Below are 18,842 nucleotides of genomic sequence, written 5' to 3' on the forward strand. Positions count from 1 at the left end.
ATAGTTCACCTACAATTACAGAGCATTCTGAACTCCACCAATGATAGAATTGGGCCAAACCTAACACACGACCCCCATGTGGGCCATAGCAATGCATGGCATTGTGTCCCTAATTGACCTTCTTCTCTTCTCCAGACTGAACATACCCAGATTTCAATGCTGTTGACTCCCCAGAGACGAAATACCTTGTAAAACTACAACTCCCAGATCCCAGAGTGGCGAAAGGGGTGTCAAAGTGCATTACTTCTGCAGTGTAGATGCACCCTGAGCGAGGTGGGAAAGCCCTGTGGCACGAAACACGTGAAAGCAAGCCCTGCCTACGCATGCTGATGATTGCATGAGTACGACAGGAATCTAGGACGCATGCCAAGGCTGCAAAGGGCGGAAGTGACGGAAGAGAAGCAGGCGAGACTCCAGCTTCGGTCTCCCAAGCCCTGGAGGGACACGCATCACACGTTGGGAAATTCTCCCTGAAAGTATGAGACCTGTTCAGCAGTGGAATAATCTGCTGTCTGAGCCTCCTTGAAGAAGAGGCTGGATGGCCATCCGTTAGCAGGGCTTGGGTTGTGTTTTCCTGGAGAGATGGGGTTGGACTAGATGACCTTTGGGGGTCCCTTCCAATGCTAGGATTATATGATCCGATGTCCCCTTGATCCTTAATGCACGCAGGGAACATTTTAGAACAGTGTTCCTCAACCTTTCCAATGCTGCGACCCCTTAATACAGTTCCTCATGTTGTGGTGACCCCCCCAACCATAACATTATTTTCGTTGCTACTTCATAACTATCATTTTGCTACTGTTATGAATCGTAATGTAAATATATGATACTAGCCATCCCCTGCCACACATTGCTGTGGCCCACATGGGGGCTCTGTTAGGTTTGGCCCAATTCTATCATTCGTGGGGTTCAGAATGCTCTGTGATTGTAGGTGAACTATAAATCCCAGCAACAACAACTCCCAAATGTCAAGATTATATTTTCCCCAAACTTCCACCAGTGTTCACATTTGGGCATATTGAGTATTTGTGTAGAGTTTGGTACAGAGACATCATTGTTTGAGTCCACAGTGATCTTTGGATGTAGGTGAACTACAACTCCAAAACCAAAGGACACTGCCCACCAAACCCTTCCAGTATTTTCTGTTGGTCATGGGAGAACTGTGTGCCAAGTTTGATTCACTTCCATCATTGGTGGGGTTCAGAATGCTCTGTGATTGTAAGTGAACTATAAATCCCAGCAACTACAACTCCCAAATGTCAAGATTCTATTTTCCCCAAACTCCACCAGTGTTTACATTTGGGCATATTGAGTATTCTTGTAGAGTTTGGTCAAGAGACATCTTTGTTTGAGTCCACAGTGGTCTTTGGATATAGGTGAACTACGACTCCAAAACCAAACGACACTGCCCACCAAACCCTTCCAGTATTTTCTGTTGGTCATGGGAGAACTGTGTGCCAAGTTTGGTTCAATTCCATCGTGGGTGGAGTTCAGAATGCTCTTTGATTGTAGGTGAACTATAAATCCCAGAAACTACAAATGCCAAATGTCAAGATTCTATTTTCCCCAAACTCCACCAGTGTTCACATTTGGGCCTATTAAGTATTCGTGTAGAGTTTGGTCCAGAGCCATCATTGTTTGAGTCCACAGTGATCTCTGGATGTAGGTGAACTACAACTCCAAAACCAAAGGACACTGCCCACCAAACCCTTCCAGTATTTTCTGTTGGTCATGGGAGAACTGTGTGAACACTGGTGGAATTTGGGGGAAATAGACCTTGACAATTGGGAGTGGTATTTGCTGGGATTTATAGTTCACCTACAATCAAAGAGCATTCTAAACTCCACCAATGATGGAATTGAACCAAGCTTGGCACACAGAACTCCCATGACCAACAGTTTGGTGGTTTGGTGGGCATTGACCTTGAGTTTTGGTGGGCATTGACCTTGAGTTTTGGAGTTGTAGTTCACCTACATCCAGAGAGCACTGTGGACTCAAACAATGATGGATCTGGACCAAACTTGGTACGAATACTCAACATGCCCAGATGTGAAAACTGGTGGAGTTTGGGGAAAACAGAGCTTGTCATTTGGGAGTTGTAGTTGCTGGGATTTATAGTTCACCTACAATCAAAGAGCATTCTGAACTCCACCAAAGATAGAATTGTTTTAGAATGTGGTTCTAACACAATGGATGTCTATACACTGGATATATGCCTTCAATGTGCCCATCAGCGGAGCGCTTTGCTCAGACATGGCATGTTTTGTGAACTGGAAGGGAAGGGATCCCGTTGTCCTCTGAGCGCAGCTGCTTGTGTGGGAAGTGGGAATTTCGTTTGATTGCATTGCAATGGGTGGCGAAAGCAGGGTTTCACATTATGTTGTCAGCCAGTATTTTCCTTGCCGTGGGAGCCATGAATCCGATTTGGGTTTCCTTCCAAACTTTAAAGGAGCACAGCAATGAGTTGAATCAGGTTCAGCACCTTGGTGAGATCCTGCAAAATTGGGACTGAAAACCACAGCAGATTCCATCTATCTGCAATGCAAACACCATAAATGAGGGAAATGTGGTCCCATGTTTACTGCGACTCTGTGCAACCACAGACAATTCACCTGTATCTGTGGCTAACGGCATCTTCAGAAGTTCTATTGGCAGTGAGTCAAGTGGAGTTTATATCTGTGGAATAATGTCCAGGGTGGGAGAAAGAAGCCTTGTCTGTTAAAGCAAGTGTGGATGTTGCAATCAGCAAGCTTGAATAGCATTGAGTTGCCTTGCAGCTGCATATCTGCATGGGGTAGCTTGGCTGATGTTGCTTGGAGGCATCATCTGCTCTGACCTACAAGAAGCACTGCCTGAACATCAAGCAAAAAGTGGGCGCTAGAAACAATATCAAACGAAAGCTGACTGGAACAACCTGGGGATCACAACCAGACACAGTGAAGACATCTGCCCTTGCGCTATCTTACTCTGCTGCTGAGTACGCATGCCCAGTGTGGAACACATCTCACCACACTAAAACAGTGGATGTGTCTCTTAATGAGACATGCCGCATTATCACAGGGTGTCTGCGCCCCACACCACTGGAGAAATTACACTGCTTAGCCGGTATTGCACCACCTGACATCCGCCAGGAAGTAGCAGCCAATAGTGAAAGGACCAAGGCAGAGACATCTCCAGCTCATCCCTTGACTGAGTATCAGCCAGCACGTCAACGACTTAAATCAAGAAATAGTTTTCTAAGATCTACAGAGACACTCACTGGAACACCTCAGCAAGCGAGAGTCCAAAAGTGGCAGGCTCAATCCAGATGAGTGACTCCCTCCTGGGCACACAGAAGACTGGGTGACTTGGAAGGCGCTGAACAGACTGCGCTCTGGCACCACGAGATGCAGAGCCAACCTTCAGAAATGGGGCTACAAAGTGGAATCCTCGACATGTGAGTGTGGAGAAGAGCAAACCACTAACCACCTGCTGCAATGCAACCTGAGCCCTGCCACATGCACAATGGAGGAGGACCTTCTTGCAGCAACACCAGAGGCACTCCAAGTGGCCAGATACTGGTCAAAGGACATTTAATCAACTACCAAGCTTGCAAACTCTGTTTTGTCTGTTTGTTAAAAATTTGTTTAAAATGTAATACAATTGTCTGGTTGATAGTGACATGATAAATAAATAAATGAATGAATCTGTACAACACCGTCTGAGCTCTGCGAGTGCAGCATTTTTCTGAATGAAGGGATACCAAGGTGCTTGTTGATAAAGCTATTGTCCTCCCAACCCTGCTATATGCCTGCGAAACGTGGACTGTCTACAGATGTCACATGCAACTTCTGGAACGATTCCATCAGCGCTGCCTCCGGAAAATCCCGCAAATCTCTTGGGAAGTGGACAAATGTCAGAGTGCTGGAAGAAGCAAAGACCACTGGCATTGAAGTGATGCTCCTCCACCACCAACTCCGCTGGACTGGCCACGTTGTCCGAATGCCCGACCACCATCTCCCAAAGCAGTTGCTCTACTCCGAACTCAAGAACGGAAAATGTAATGTTGGTGGAAAGGAAAAGAGATTGAAAGATGGGCTCAAAGCCAACCTTAAAAACTGTAGCATAAACATTGAGAACTGGGAAGCCCTGGCCCTTGAGTGTTCTAAGTGGAGGTCAGCTGTGACCAGAAGTGCTGTAGAATTTTAAGAAGCACAAATGGAGGGTGAAAGAGAGAAATGTGCCAAGAGGAAGGCGTGCCAAGCCAACCCCGACCAGGACTACCTTCCACCTGGAAACCGACACCCTCACTGCGGGAGAATATGCGGGTCAAGAATAGGGCTTCACAGTCACCTACGTACCCACTGCCAGGACACCGAATTTGGGAGGACAATCTTACTCGGACAACAAGGAATCGCCTAAATAAGTAAGTAAGTACCTTTCCCTTAAAGCCAGAGCACAAAACGGTTTAACAAGACACCCAAAACGCTGGGAAGATAGCTGTATTCTGTCTTGCCACTGTTTACGGTGAAGACGGAGCAAGCTTGTGGACATAAGTTCTCCAGAAATTGGTATTTAGAGGCAAGGAATCACTGGCCCTGGAGGTGTAATATACAGTCAATGTATTGTCGAAGGCTTCCATGGACGGAATCACTGGGTTGTTGTAGGTCTTTTCGGGCTATATGGCCATGTTCTAGAGGCATTCTCTCCTGACGTTTCGCCTGCATCTATGGCAAGCATCCTGAGGATGTTTGCCATAGATGCAGGCGAAACGTCAGGAGAGAATGCCTCTAGAACATGGCCATATAGCCCGAAAAAAACTACAACAACCCAATATACAGTCAGTCACCCATTGGTTGCCATGTGCTTCACACATTTGCCAAATGCCCTCTTGCACACATGCGCGTGACCTCATTCCACATGGTAATCTATGAGTTTGAATCACATCATAATTATTCTCCGCACAGAATCTTGGCAAAGAGTTTCTGGAAACAGAGAAGCACCCTTTTCGAAATCCTCACGCCTCCGACTTTTAATTGGGCCAGATTGTGCCTTAAAATGCTAATCAATACCGTCTTTCCGTGGCGTCTGGTGGAATCGCAGAGTTGGAAGAGAACCCCAAAGGCCATCTACTCTAATTCTGCCACTCACAATTCAAGCACTCCTGATAGATGACCATTCAGCAACAAAATCTGGCTACCAGTATTAAAAAACTCTAAAATTACAAAAGCAAAACAACAGAGGGGAAACAATCACCTCTCAACAAAAGATTGCCCCAGGCACTGCCAGGTTGTTTTTTTTGTCGTGTCAGGAGCAACCGCTCCTGTTGTGAGAGAATTGGCCGTCTGCAAGGACGTTGCCCAGGGGACGCCTAGATGATTTTTGATGTTTTATCATCCTGTGGGAGGCTTCTCTCATGTCCCCGCATGAGGAGCTGGAGCTAATAGAGGGAGCTCATCCGCCTCTCCCCGGATTCGAACCTGCGACCTGTCGGTCTTCAGTCCTGCCGGCACAGTGCTTTAACCCACTGCGCCACCAGGTCATCAAATGCTAATCAAGGTGGACAGTTGAAATTCACACCTAGCTCCAGCAGACAAGAGTCCTTTGTCCCACCCTGGTCATTCCACAGATATATAAACCCACTTTCCTAGTTCCAACAGACCTCACTACCTCTGAGGATGCTTGCCATAGATGCAGGCAAAACGTCAGGAGAGAATGCCTCTAGAACATAGCCATATAGCCTGAAAAAACCTACAACAACCCAATGTTTACATTCATTCAATCACCAGAAAGCAATAGCCTCAGCTGTCCCAGCAGACAGTTTTGGATTATTTTGGATTTGCAGATAAGGGATGATCAACCTTTGGTGGCAAAGATTAGAAATTCAATGTAAACACTGTGCAAAAATCTGCTTAACAACTTCCTCCAAAGAGAGGTTCCAATACACTGGTGTGCAAAAGAATGTGCCACACAAAGAAAGCCTGCGTGCTTGGTCTAAATGCCAGTTCTTCCACCACAAGGAAGCGACACGTCTTCCTTAGAGATGCCTCTATCAGTAATCACTTCCTATCCAAAGGTTTTGATGGAAACCTTTGTGGTCAAAGCCAATGGGAAATAGCATGGCGGTACATTCATGCTGCAGGATATTTCTGCCTCGCAAGGCTCATTTCGCCTCGATTGCAAAACCAGCATCAGTCACATGTGACAAGTGCACGGGTTCATTTCCTGCAGGGTAGGACGTTCAAGGTGTGTGATGGAGCCTGTGAACAATGAGGTAATTAATGAATCACGAGTGGCATTTTGAGCCCCTGAAGCACAACACGGGCACACACATAACATTAACGCATGCAACAGTCCTGCAAAGTAGACCGGTCTCAATACACATCATATTGAAAATGGAACAACACAGAGAGTTGGTAGATACATTGGTAGTTGGCAGATATTTTCCATCTTCATCGTTATGATGCTTCATCTTGTTGATGGGAAGGCAATAATCTATCAGACAGATGGCAAGCTATTTAACCTCAGCAGATTGAAAGCCAAAACCAAGGTCACAACAACACCTGTTATAGAACTCCAATATGCTGATGACAACGTCATCTGTGTGCATTCAGAAGAAGTAAATAAGTAACGTTATGAGAACATGGAGGAAACAATATGTAAAACTATGGCTTTTGGGTGATGATTACAGGTGCTCTTTCCAAGCAACAATGGCACACAACACAACATTCATGCTTACGACAATCCTGTAAGGTAGGCCAGTCTCAACATTCACTGAAAGCCAAAGCCAAGGTCACAACAACATCTGTTATAGAACTCCAATATGCTGATGACAACGTCATCTGTGTGCATTCAGAAGAAGTAAATAAGTAACGTTATGAGAACATGGAGGAAACGATATGAAAAACTATGGCTTTCTGGGTGATGACTACAGGTGCTCTTTCCAAGCAACAATGGCACACAACACAACATTCATGCTTACGACAATCCTGTAAGGTAGGCCAGTCTCAACATTCACTGAAAGCCAAAACCAAGGTCACAACAACATCTGTTATAGAACTCCAATATGCTGATGACGACGTCATTGTGTGCATTCAGAAGAAGTAAATAAGTAACGTTATGAGAACATGGAGGAAACAATATGTAAAACTATGGCTTTCTGGGTGATGTTTGCAGGTGCTCTTTCCAAGCAACAATGGCACACAACACAACATTCATGCTTACGACAATCCTGTAAGGTAGGCCAGTCTCAACATTCACTGAAAGCCAAAACCAAGGTCACAACAACATCTGTTATAGAACTCCAATATGCTGATGACGACGTCATCTGTGTGCATTCAGAAGAAGTAAATAAGTAACGTTATGAGAACATGGAGAAAACAATATGTAAAATTATGGCTTTCTGGGTGATGTTTGCAGGTGCTCTTTCCAAGCAACAATGGCACACAACACAACATTCATGCTTACGACAATCCTGTAAGGTAGGCCAGTCTCAACATTCACTGTAAGCCAAAACCAAGGTCACAACAACATCTGTTTTAGAACTCCAATATGCTGATGACGACGTCATCTGTGTGCATTCAGAAGAAGTAAATAAGTAACGTTATGAGAACATGGAGGAAACAATATGAAAAACTATGGCTTTTTGGGTGATGATTACAGGTGCTCTTTCCAAGCAACAATGGCACACAACACAACATTCATGCTTACGACAATCCTGTAAGGTAGGCCAGTCTCAACATTCACTGTAAGCCAAAACCAAGGTCACAACAACATCTGTTATAGAACTCCAATATGCTGATGACAACGTCATCTGTGTGCGTTCAGAAGAAGTAAATAAGTAACGTTATGAGAACATGGAGAAAACAATATGTAAAATTATGGCTTTCTGGGTGATGTTTGCTGGTGCTCTTTCCAAGCAACAATGGCACACAACACAACATTCATGCTTACGACAATCCTGTAAGGTAGGCCAGTCTCAACATTCACTGTAAGCCAAAACCAAGGTCACAACAACATCTGTTTTAGAACTCCAATATGCTGATGACGACGTCATCTGTGTGCATTCAGAAGAAGTAAATAAGTAACGTTATGAGAACATGGAGGAAACAATATGAAAAACTATGGCTTTTTGGGTGATGATTACAGGTGCTCTTTCCAAGCAACAATGGCACACAACACAACATTCATGCTTACGACAATCCTGTAAGGTAGGCCAGTCTCAACATTCACTGTAAGCCAAAACCAAGGTCACAACAACATCTGTTATAGAACTCCAATATGCTGATGACAACGTCATCTGTGTGCGTTCAGAAGAAGTAAATAAGTAACGTTATGAGAACATGGAGGAAACAATATGTAAAACTATGGCTTTCTGGGGGATGTTTGCAGGTGCTCTTTCCAAGCAACAATGGCACACAACACAACATTCATGCTTAAGACAATCCTGTAAGGTAGGCCAGTCTCAACATTCACTGAAAGCCAAAACCAAGGTCACAACAACATCTGTTATAGAACTCCAATATGCTGATGACAACGTCATCTGTGTGCATTCAGAAGAAGTAAATAAGTAACGTTATGAGAACATGGAGGAAACAATATGTAAAACTATGGCTTTCTGCGTGATGATTACAGGTGCTCTTTCCAAGCAACAATGGCACACAACACAACATTCATGCTTACGGCAATCCTGTAATATTGATCATATTCATCATATTGAACAAGCATCGGATTAGGTAGATATATATTGAGAGCATGGAGGAAACAATACCTAAAATTGAGTCTCCTTATGGGAAGAAAAAGCAGATATAAATAAACGTAATAATAATAACAACAACAACAACAACAACAACAACAACAATAACGACTCTCTGGACGATGTTTGCAGATGATCTTTCCAAGCAACAATGGCACACAGTGTGACATTCGTGATTACAACAGTCTTGTAAGACATTGACCAGTCTCAATATTTATCACATTGAAAAAGGAACAAGAATTGGACCTGGGTTATCTGCTTTGAACTGGGTTATACGGCAGTGTAGACTCATATAATCCAGTTCAAAGCAGATAATGTGAATTATCTGCTTTGATAATCTGGATTATATGGTCGTATAGATGGGGCTCTAGTGTCACTCTGCTCTCCACACCGACAATAAACCTGTCTCCAGTTCTGGACACAATATGGAGGAAACCATATCCAAAACTATGGCTTTCCAGATAATGCTCGCAGGTGTGCTTTCCAACCAACATTAGCTCATTATGGATTATGGGAGTCACTACAATCCAGTGACTCCCAAACTCTAGTCTTCCAGGGAGTTTTGACCTGAGAAGACTGAAAGCCAAAACCAAGGTTACAACAACATCTGTTATAGAACTGCAATATGCTGATGACAACGTCGTCTGTGCGTATTCAGAAGAAGACCTACAAGCCACTCTAAACACCTTCGCAGAAGCATACGAGAAGCTGGGCCTGTCATTGAACATTGAGAAAATCAAAGTGCTCTTCCAGCAGTCACCGGCCAATTCCTCTCCAATGCCAGAAATACACTTAATGGTATTTATTTATCGTGTCAGGAGCAAACCAAACAGTTGTATTGCATTTTAAACAAACAAACAAACAAAGCACAAAGTTTGCAGGCTTAATGGTGTAACATTAGAAAATGTGGACCATTTCCGCTCCCTTGGTGGCCACCTCACCACCAAAGTCAACATCGACAAAAGAAATACAACACTGCCTGAGCTCTGCAAGTGCAGCATTTTTCCAAATGAAGCACAGAGTGTTTGAGGACTGGGACATTCGTAAGGAGACCAAGGTGCTTGTTTATAAAGCTATTGTCCTCCCAACCCTGCTACATGCCTGCGAAACGTGGACTGTCTACAGACGTCACATGCAACTCCTGGAACGATTCCATCAGTGCTGCCTCTGGAAAATCCTGCAAATCTCTTGGGAAGACAAGTGGACAAATGTCAGCATGCTGGAACAAGCAAAGACCACCAGCATTGAAGTGATGCTCCTCCGTCATCAACTCTGCTGGACTGGCCACATTATTCGAATGCCCGATCACCGTCTCCCAAAGCAGTTACTCTATTCCGAACTCAAAAACGGAAAACAGAATGTTGGAGGGCAGGAAAAGAGATTAAAAGATGGGCCGAAAGCCAACCTTAAAAACTGTGGCATAGACACCGAGAAATTGGAAGCTTTGGCCCTTGAGCGCTCCATCTGGAGGTCAGCTGTGACTAGCAGTGCTGTAGAATTTGAAGAGGCATGAATGGAAGGCGAAAGAGAGAAATGTGCCAACCCCGACCAAGACCGCCTTCCACCTGGAAACCGATGCCCTCACTGTGGGAGAACATGCAGGTCAAGAATTGGGCTCAACAGTCACTTACGGACCCACCACCAGGACACCGAACTTGGAGGGCCATCATCCACGGACTACGAGGGATCGCCTAAGTAAGTAAAAGTAAGTAACCCTGTCTCCAGCTCTGGGCACAATATGGAGGAAACCATATCCAAAACTATGGCTTTCCAGATGATGCTCGCAGGTGCGCTTTCCAACCAACATTAGCACACAACGAAACTCTATAATCCAGTGACCTACAAGAAGCACTGCCTGAACATCAAGCAAAAAGTGGGTGCTAGAAACAACATCATACGAAAGCTGACTGGCACAACCTGGGGATCACAACCAGACACAGTGAAGGCATCTGCCCTTGCGCTATGCTACTTTGCTGCTGAGTACGCATGCCCAGTGTGGAACACATCTCACCACACTAAAACAGTGGATGTGGCTCTGAATGAGACATGTCGCATTATCACGGGGTGCCTGCGCCCTACACCACTGGAGAAATTGCACTGCTTAGCCGGTATTGCACCACCTGACATCCGCCGGGAAGTAGCAGCCAATAGTGAAAGGACCAAGGCAGAGACATCTCCAGCTCATCCCGTTTGGGTATCAGCCAGCATGTCAACAATTTAAATCAAGACATAGTTTTCTAAGATCTACAGACACACTCACTGGAACACCCCAGCAAGCGAGAGTCCAAAAGTGGCAGGCTCAAATCCAGAACCTCAATCCGTGGGTGATACCAGATGAGAGACCCCCCCCCCCCCGGGCACACAGAAGACTGGGCGACTTGGAAGGCGCTGAACAGACTGCGCTCTGGCACCACGAGATGCAGAGCCAACCTCAAGAAATGGGGCTACAAAGTGGAATCCTCGGCATGCGAGTGCGGAGAAGAACAAACCACTGACCACCTGCTGCAATGCAACCTGAGCCCTGCCACATGCACAAGGGAGGACCTTCTTGCGGCAACACCAGAGGCACTCCAAGGGGCCAGGTACTGGTCAAAGGACATTTAACCAACTACCAAATTTGCAAAATCTCTGTGTGTTTTTTTTCTTTTTAACCTGTGTGTTTGTTTTGCTCTGTTAGAATTGTAATACAATGGTATGGTTGCTGATGACACGATAAATAAAATAAATAAATCCAGTGATTCCCAAACTCTAGTCTTCCAGGGGTTTTCAACTTCAACTCCCAGAAGCCTAAGTTGTTTTGGCGGACGAATTGGGGATGCTGGGAGCTGGAGTCCAAAACACCTGGGAGTTTGGGAAATACGTACAAAAACACACATTGCCAGATTATCAAAGCAGATTTTTTGTGTGTTGTGTCAGGAACGACTTGAGAAACTGCAAGTCGCTTCTGGTGTGGTTCCCTGTAGAACCACATGTGTGGTTCCCTGTAGAATCATAGAATCATAGAATCAAAGAGTTGGAAGAGACCTCATGGGCCATCCAGTCCAACCCCATTCTGCCAAGAAGAAGGAATATTGCATTCAAATCACCCCTGACAGATGGCCATCCAGCCTCTGCTTAAAAGCTTCCAAAGAAGGAGCCTCCACCACACTCCGGGGCAGAGAGTTCCACTGCTGAACGGCTCTCACAGTCAGGAAGTTCTTCCTCATGTTCAGATGGAATCTCCTCTCTTGTAGTTTGAAGCCATTGTTCCGCGTCCTAGTCTCCAAGGAAGCAGAAAACAAGCTTGCTCCCTCCTCCCTGTGGCTTCCTCTCACATATTTATACATGGCTATCATATCTCCTCTCAGCCTTCTCTTCTTCAGGCTAAACATGCCCAGTTCCCTAAGCCGCTCCTCATAGGGCTTGTTCTCCAGACCCTTGATCATTTTAGTCGCCCTCCTCTGGACACATTCCAGCTTGTCAATATCTCTCTTGAATTGTGGTGCCCAGAATTGGACACAATATTCCAGATGTGGTCTAACCAAAGCGGAATAGAGGGGTAGCATGACTTCCCTAGATCTAGACACTATGCTCCTCTTGATGAAGGCCAAAATCCCATTGGCTTTTTTTGCCGCCACATCACATTGTTGGCTCATGTTTAACTTGTTGTCCACGAGGACTCCAAGATCTTTTTCACACGTACTGCTCTCGAGCCAGGCATTGTCCCCCATTCTGTATCTTTGCATTTCGTTTTACCTGCCTAAGTGGAGTATCTTGCATTTGTCCCTGTTGAACTTCATTTTGTTAGTTTTGGCCCTTCATCTCTCTAATCTGTCAAGATTGTTTTGAATCCTGCTTCTGGACTCCAAGATCTTTTTCACACGTACTGCTCTCGAGCCAGGCATCCCCCATTCTGTATCTTTGCATTTCGTTTTACCTGCCTAAGTGGAGTATCTTGCATTTGTCCCTGTTGAACTTCATTTTGTTAGTTTTGGCCCTTCATCTCTCTAATCTGTCAAGATTGTTTTGAATCCTGCTTCTGGACTCCAAGATCTTTTTCACACGTACTGCTCTCGAGCCAGGCATCCCCCATTCTGTATCTTTGCATTTCGTTTTACCTGCCTAAGTGGAGTATCTTGCATTTGTCCCTGTTGAACTTCATTTTGTTAGTTTTGGCCCTTCATCTCTCTAATCTGTCAAGATTGTTTTGAATCCTGCTTCTGGACTCCAAGATCTTTTTCACACGTACTGCTCTCGAGCCAGGCATCCCCCATTCTGTATCTTTGCATTTCGTTTTTCCTGCCTAAGTGGAGTATCTTGCATTTGTCCCTGTTGAACTTCATTTTGTTAGTTTTGGCCCTTCATCTCTCTAATCTGTCAAGATTGTTTTGAATCCTGCTTCTGGACTCCAAGATCTTTTTCACACGTACTGCTCTCAAGCCAGGCATCCCCCATTCTATATCTTTGCATTTCGTTTTTCCTGCCTAAGTGGAGTATCTTGCATTTGTCCCTGTTGAACTTCATTTTGTTAGTTTTGGCCCTTCATCTCTCTAATCTGTCAAGATCGTTTTGAATCCTGCTTCTGTTTTGGCTGACGAATCGGGGATTCTGGGAGCTGGAGTCCAAAACACCTGGGAGTTTGGGAAATACGTCAAGCCTATACAAAGACACACATTGCCGGATTGTGCAGAGCATGTGTGGTTCCCTGTGCCAAGAATCAACCCCATGCAGGAAATTCGTTGTGCCCATGGCAACCGCAGCCAACGAGTTGTGTGCCAAGAAGAAGAAAAGAAACACAACCCAAGGAGAGAGCCCAAACATGCCCTACCGTGAAGGAACAAAACACACTCTTGCACAAAGCCAAGCGGGCTTGTTCCAGGCAACGTTCCTTGAAGGAGACCCTCTTGTTTTGCAATCCCCGAGTCGAATGTTTGCATTTTTTCGGTTTCGGTCTCTTCGGAAGTTCACAAACAGCCCTTGGGGCCCAGCTGCAGGGTTGGGGAACGGGTTCGAAGGTATGTCTTCTGGTTTCTTTCCAGTGAAACTGGTTTGAAACCTTCCCTTGAATGAGACTCGGGTTGGAGAGCGCCAACATCCCACCCAAGCTTGGAAAGGGCAGGTTGTACACATGGACCAGAGGGAAGGAGAGCATCATAGACACATTAGAGGAGACCCCAAAGGGCATATAGTCCAACCCTCTTTCTACCAGGCAAATGCCCACCCAGCTTCCACATCTGGACCTACCTCCTGCATCCCTTCTGAAAGTGGCTCCTCTCCAAAGGCTCAGGTGGATGCTTGCCCATCACAACACTCGGCACGCACCAACATCTGGCCAGCGGTTGCTTTTCTCTCTCTCTCTCTCTATTTCTTTTTCCTCCCCCTCTCTCTCTTTCTCTGCCCCCTCCCTCCGTCTCCCAATTGGCTCGTTGGTCACATGACAATGACTTCACCCATCCTGGCATGCGGGGAGGAAGGTGACCATTCAGCAAGGCATTAGCAATGCAAGCAAGGCTTGTGGGTGGGAGGGAGGCTGGCTGGCTGGCGTCACGGCTCCAGCAATGACAAGGCGGCCGGCCAGTTGGGTCAGTTTCCCTGGAAAGGCACAACACAGGCTCACCTTTGTGTATGCAAAAAAAAAAGAGAGAGAGAGGCCAAACTTTCATGCATGTCAGCAAAAACACACACAACACACACGTCCTTGCTTCCACCCGCCCACGCTCTGCCTTGGGGTTCTTGCAAATCTTGGAGAGCAGATACGTTTTTCTGCACTGCCAGGTGAATTTGGCACAGTGTTAGAATCCTAGAGTTGGAAGTCACTCCAAAGGTCATCCAGTCCAACCCCATTCTGCCAAGAAGCAGGGAAATCGCATTCAAAGCATCCCCGACAGATGCCCATCCAGCCTCTGTCAAAAAAAGAGAGGCCAAACTTTCATGCATGTCAGAAAAAACACACACGGGGTTCTTGCAAATCTTGGAGAGCAGATACGTTTTTCCGCACTGCCAGGTGAATTTGGCACAGTGTTAGAATCCTAGAGTTGGAAGTCGCTCCAAAGGTCATCCAGTCCAACCCCATTCTGCCAAGAAGCAGGGAAATCACATTCAAAGCACCCCCGACAGATGCCCATCCAGCCTCTGTCACAAAAAGGGAGGCCAAACTTTCATGCATGTCAGCAAAACACACACAACACACACGTCCTTGCTTTCACCCGCCCACGCTCCGCCTTAGGATTCTTGCAAATCTTGGAGAGCAGATACGTTTTTCCACATCGCCAGGTGAATTTGGCACAGTGTTAGAATCCTAGAGTTGGAAGTCACTCCAAAGGTCATCCAGTCCAACCCCATTCTGTCAAGAAGCAGGAAAATCGCATTCAAAGCATCCCCGACAGATGCCCATCCAGCCTCTGTCAAAAAAAAGAGAGGCCAAACTTTCATGCATGTCAGCAAAAACACACACAACACACACGTCCTTGCTTCCACCCGCCCACGCTCTGCCTTAGGGTTCTTGCAAATCTTGGAGAGCAGATACGTTTTTCCGCACTGCCAGGTGAATTTGGCACAGTGTTAGAATCCTAGAGTTGGAAGTCACTCCAAAGGTCATCCAGTCCAACCCCATTCTGTCAAGAAGCAGGGAAATCGCATTCAAAGCATCCCCGACAGATGCCCATCCAGCCTCTGTCAAAAAAAGAGAGGCCAAACTTTCATGCATGTCAGAAAAAACACACAACACACACGGGGTTCTTGCAAATCTTGGAGAGCAGAAACGTTTTTCCACATCGCCAGGTAAATTTGGCACAGTCTTAGAATCCTACAGTTGGAAGTCACTCCAAAGGTCATCCAGTCCAACCCCATTCTGCCAAGAAGCAGGGAAATCGCATTCAAAGCATCCCCGACAGATGCCCATCCAGCCTCTGTCACAAAAAGGGAGGCCAAACTTTCATGCATGTCAGCAAAAACACACAACACACACGTCCTTTGCTTTCACCCGCTCATGCTCCGCCTTGGGGTTCTTGCAAATCTTGGAGAGCAGATACTTTTTTCCGCACTGCCAGGTGAATTTGGCACAGTGTTAGAATTCTAGAGTTGGAAGTCGCTCCAAAGGTCATCCAGTCCAACCCCATTCTGCCAAGAAGAAGGAAAATCGCATTCAAAGCACCCCCGACAGATGCCCACCCAGCCTCTGTTGAAATGCTTCCAAAGAAGGAGCTTCCACCACACTCTGGGGTAGAGAGTTCCACTGTTGAACAGCTCTCACAGTCAAGAAGTTCTTCCTCATGTTTTTCCACACTGCCAGGTGAATTTGGCACAGTGTTAGAATCCTAGAGTTGGAAGACACTCCAAAGGTCATCCAGTCCAACCCCATTCTGCCAAGAAGAAGGAAAATCGCATTCAAAGCACCCTTGACAGATGCCCATCCAGACTCTGTTTAAAAGCTTCCAAAGAAGGAGCCTTCACCACACTCTGGGGCAGAGAGTTCCACTGCTGAACAGCTCTGACTGTCAGGAAGTTCTTCCTAATGTTCAGATGGAATCTCCTTTCCTGTAGTTTGAAGCCATTGAGAAAATGCTCCAAGCAGCGCTGCAAAGCAACGTACGTTTATATGACTCCTATGAGACGTTGGCTTGCTTAGTGGAGAGGCTAGGAGTTGTGGTGGCCCTCCATAGCACGTCAGCTTCAGATATTCTTCACCGGTGGCTGCAGCAGAACTTATTTCTGGGATATGGCAGTCCAGAAAGAAGGGTTTGGTTCCCTTTTGTACTGGGAACAAAATAAAGACCCACTCTTCACACCGATCATAGAATTGCAAGACAGCGCAAGGGCTATCCAGGCCAACCTTTTGCCATGCAGGAATAGCCAATCCAAAACCTCCCAACAGACAGCCATCCATTCTCAAAGAATCATAAGAGGTCGAAGAGACCTCATGGGCCATCCAGTCCAACCCCATTCTGCCAAGAAGCAGGAATATTGCATTCAAAGCATCCCCGACAGATGCCCATCCAGCCTCTGTTGAAAAGCTTCCAAAGAAGGACCTTCAACCACACTCTGGGGCAGAGAGTTCCACTGCTGAACGGCTCTCAAAGTCAGGAAGTTCTTCCTCATGTTCAGATGGAATCTCCTTTCTTGTAATTTGAAGCCATTGTTTCATAGAATCACAGAATCAAAGAGTTGGAAGAGCCCTCCTGGGCCATCCAGTCCAACCCCATTCTGCCAAGAAGCAGGAATATTGCATTCAAAGCACCCCTGACAGATGCCCATCCAGCCTCTGTTGAAAAGCTTCCAAAGAAGGACCTTCAACCACACTCTGGGGCAGAGAGTTCCACTGCTGAACGGCTCTCACAGTCAGGAAGTTCTTCCTCATGTTCAGATGGAACCTCCTTTTTGTAGTTTGAAGCCATTACAACAAACATATATCATTAGCGTCTCCTTACTTAAAACATTGGCCAATCACATCGTCTAATCGTTCCATTTCCTATATCAGTCGCACTGTGCTTGCAAACGCTTTCTCAAAAAGCCAAGTTTTGACTTTCCTCTGGAATGTTAAAAGGGAGGGGTCGATCTAATATCCCTAGGGAGGGCGTTCCATAGCCGAAGGGCCACAACTGAAAAGGCCCTGTCTCTCGTCCCCGTCAGCCATGATTGTGACGAGGGTGGGATCGAGACCAGGGCCTCTCCAGATGATCTTAAAGTCCTGGAAGGTTCATAAGGGGAGATGCGTTCGGACAGGTAACTTGGGCCAGAACATTTTAGGGCTTTATAGGCTAAAGCCAGCACTTTGAACTGTGCCCGGTAGCAAATTGGCAGCCAGTGGAGCTGGCTCAACAGCAGAGAAGTATGCTCCCTGAGCGACACTCGATTAGCAATCTGGCTGCTATCCGTTAGACCATTTGAAGCTTCCAGACAGTCTTCAAAGGCAACCCCACGTAGAGAGCATTGCAGTAGTCTATATGGGATAGAATCATAGACTCATAGAGTTGGAAGAGACCTCATGGGTCATCCAGTCCAACCCGCTGACAAGAAGCAGGAATATTGCATTCAAAGCACTCCTGACAGATGACCATCCAGCCTCTGCTTAAAAGCTTCAAAAGAAGGAGCCTCCACCACACTCGAGGGCAGAGAGTTCCACTGCTGAACGGCTCTCACACATGGGCCATCCAGTCCAACCCCTTGACAAGAAGCAGGAATATTGCATTCAAAACACCCCCGACAGATGCCCATCCAGCCTCTGTTGAAAAGCTTCCAAAGAAGGAGCCTCCACCACACTCCGGGGCAGAGAGTTCCATTGCTGAACGGCTCTCACAGTCAGGAAGTTCTTCCTAATGGAATCTCCTTTCTTGTAGTTTGAAGCCATTGTTCTGCATCTTAGTCTCCAGGGCTGCAGAAAACAAGCTTGCTCCCTCCTCCCTGTGATTTTCCCTCACGTATTTATACATGGCTAACCTGTGTCCTCTCAGCCTCCTCTTCTTCAGGCTAAACATACCCAGCTCTTTAAGCCGCTCCTCATAGGGCTTGTTCTCCAGACCTTTGATCGTTTTAGTCAAGATACTCTGGGACTTCCGGATTCAGACAGACAGAGTTTTGGAGCACAGGACTCCTAACCTCACGATCGTGTTAAAAAACAAAATATGGATTGTTGATGTTGCAATCCCAGGCGACAGCAGGATTGCAGAGAAACAACTAGAAAAGCTGATACAATACAAGGATTTAAAGATCGAACTGCAAAGACTCTGGCACAAGTCAGTCAAGGTGGTCCCAGTGGTGATAGGCACACTGGGTGCAGTGCCTAAAGACCTTGGCCTGCACTTAAACACAATCGGTGCTGATAAAATTACCACCTGCCTGCTAAAAAAGGCAACCTTACTGGGATCTGCACGCATTATTCGCCGATACATCACACAGTCCTAGACACTTGGGAAGTGTCCGACGTGTGATCCAATTCAACAGCCAGCATAGTGATCTTGTTTGATGTGGACTCATCTTGTTGTGTTTCAAATAATAATAATAATAATAATAATAATAATAATAATAATAATAATACAAAATCCAGCATATATATCTTGCTTGCTGTGACATACTGTGTTTTTGTAACAGCATAATAATAATAATAATAATAATAATAATAATAATAATAATA

At 45.9% G+C, this 18,842-nt stretch overlaps 1 protein-coding gene across 2 annotated transcripts in view; it reads right to left on the reverse strand.

Moving 5' to 3' along the window:
- TNK2 (tyrosine kinase non receptor 2) overlaps positions 1-18,842 on the reverse strand; it is a 214,517-nt gene that overhangs the window by 182,236 nt on the left and 13,439 nt on the right. The window contains exon 1 of one of the 2 annotated variants that reach the window (XM_060767286.2): positions 13,958-14,083. The exons of the other annotated variant lie outside the window; for it this stretch is intronic. Within the exon in view, the coding sequence (XP_060623269.1) occupies positions 13,958-13,966 (9 nt within the window). The 5' untranslated portion in view covers positions 13,967-14,083. Of the gene's footprint in view, positions 1-13,957; positions 14,084-18,842 lie in introns of those variants that run through there. 2 annotated transcript variants of the gene reach the window in all.

This window comes from Anolis sagrei, chromosome 3 (genome assembly GCF_037176765.1).
Source record: "Anolis sagrei isolate rAnoSag1 chromosome 3, rAnoSag1.mat, whole genome shotgun sequence".
Classification (NCBI taxonomy): domain Eukaryota; kingdom Metazoa; phylum Chordata; class Lepidosauria; order Squamata; family Dactyloidae; genus Anolis; species Anolis sagrei.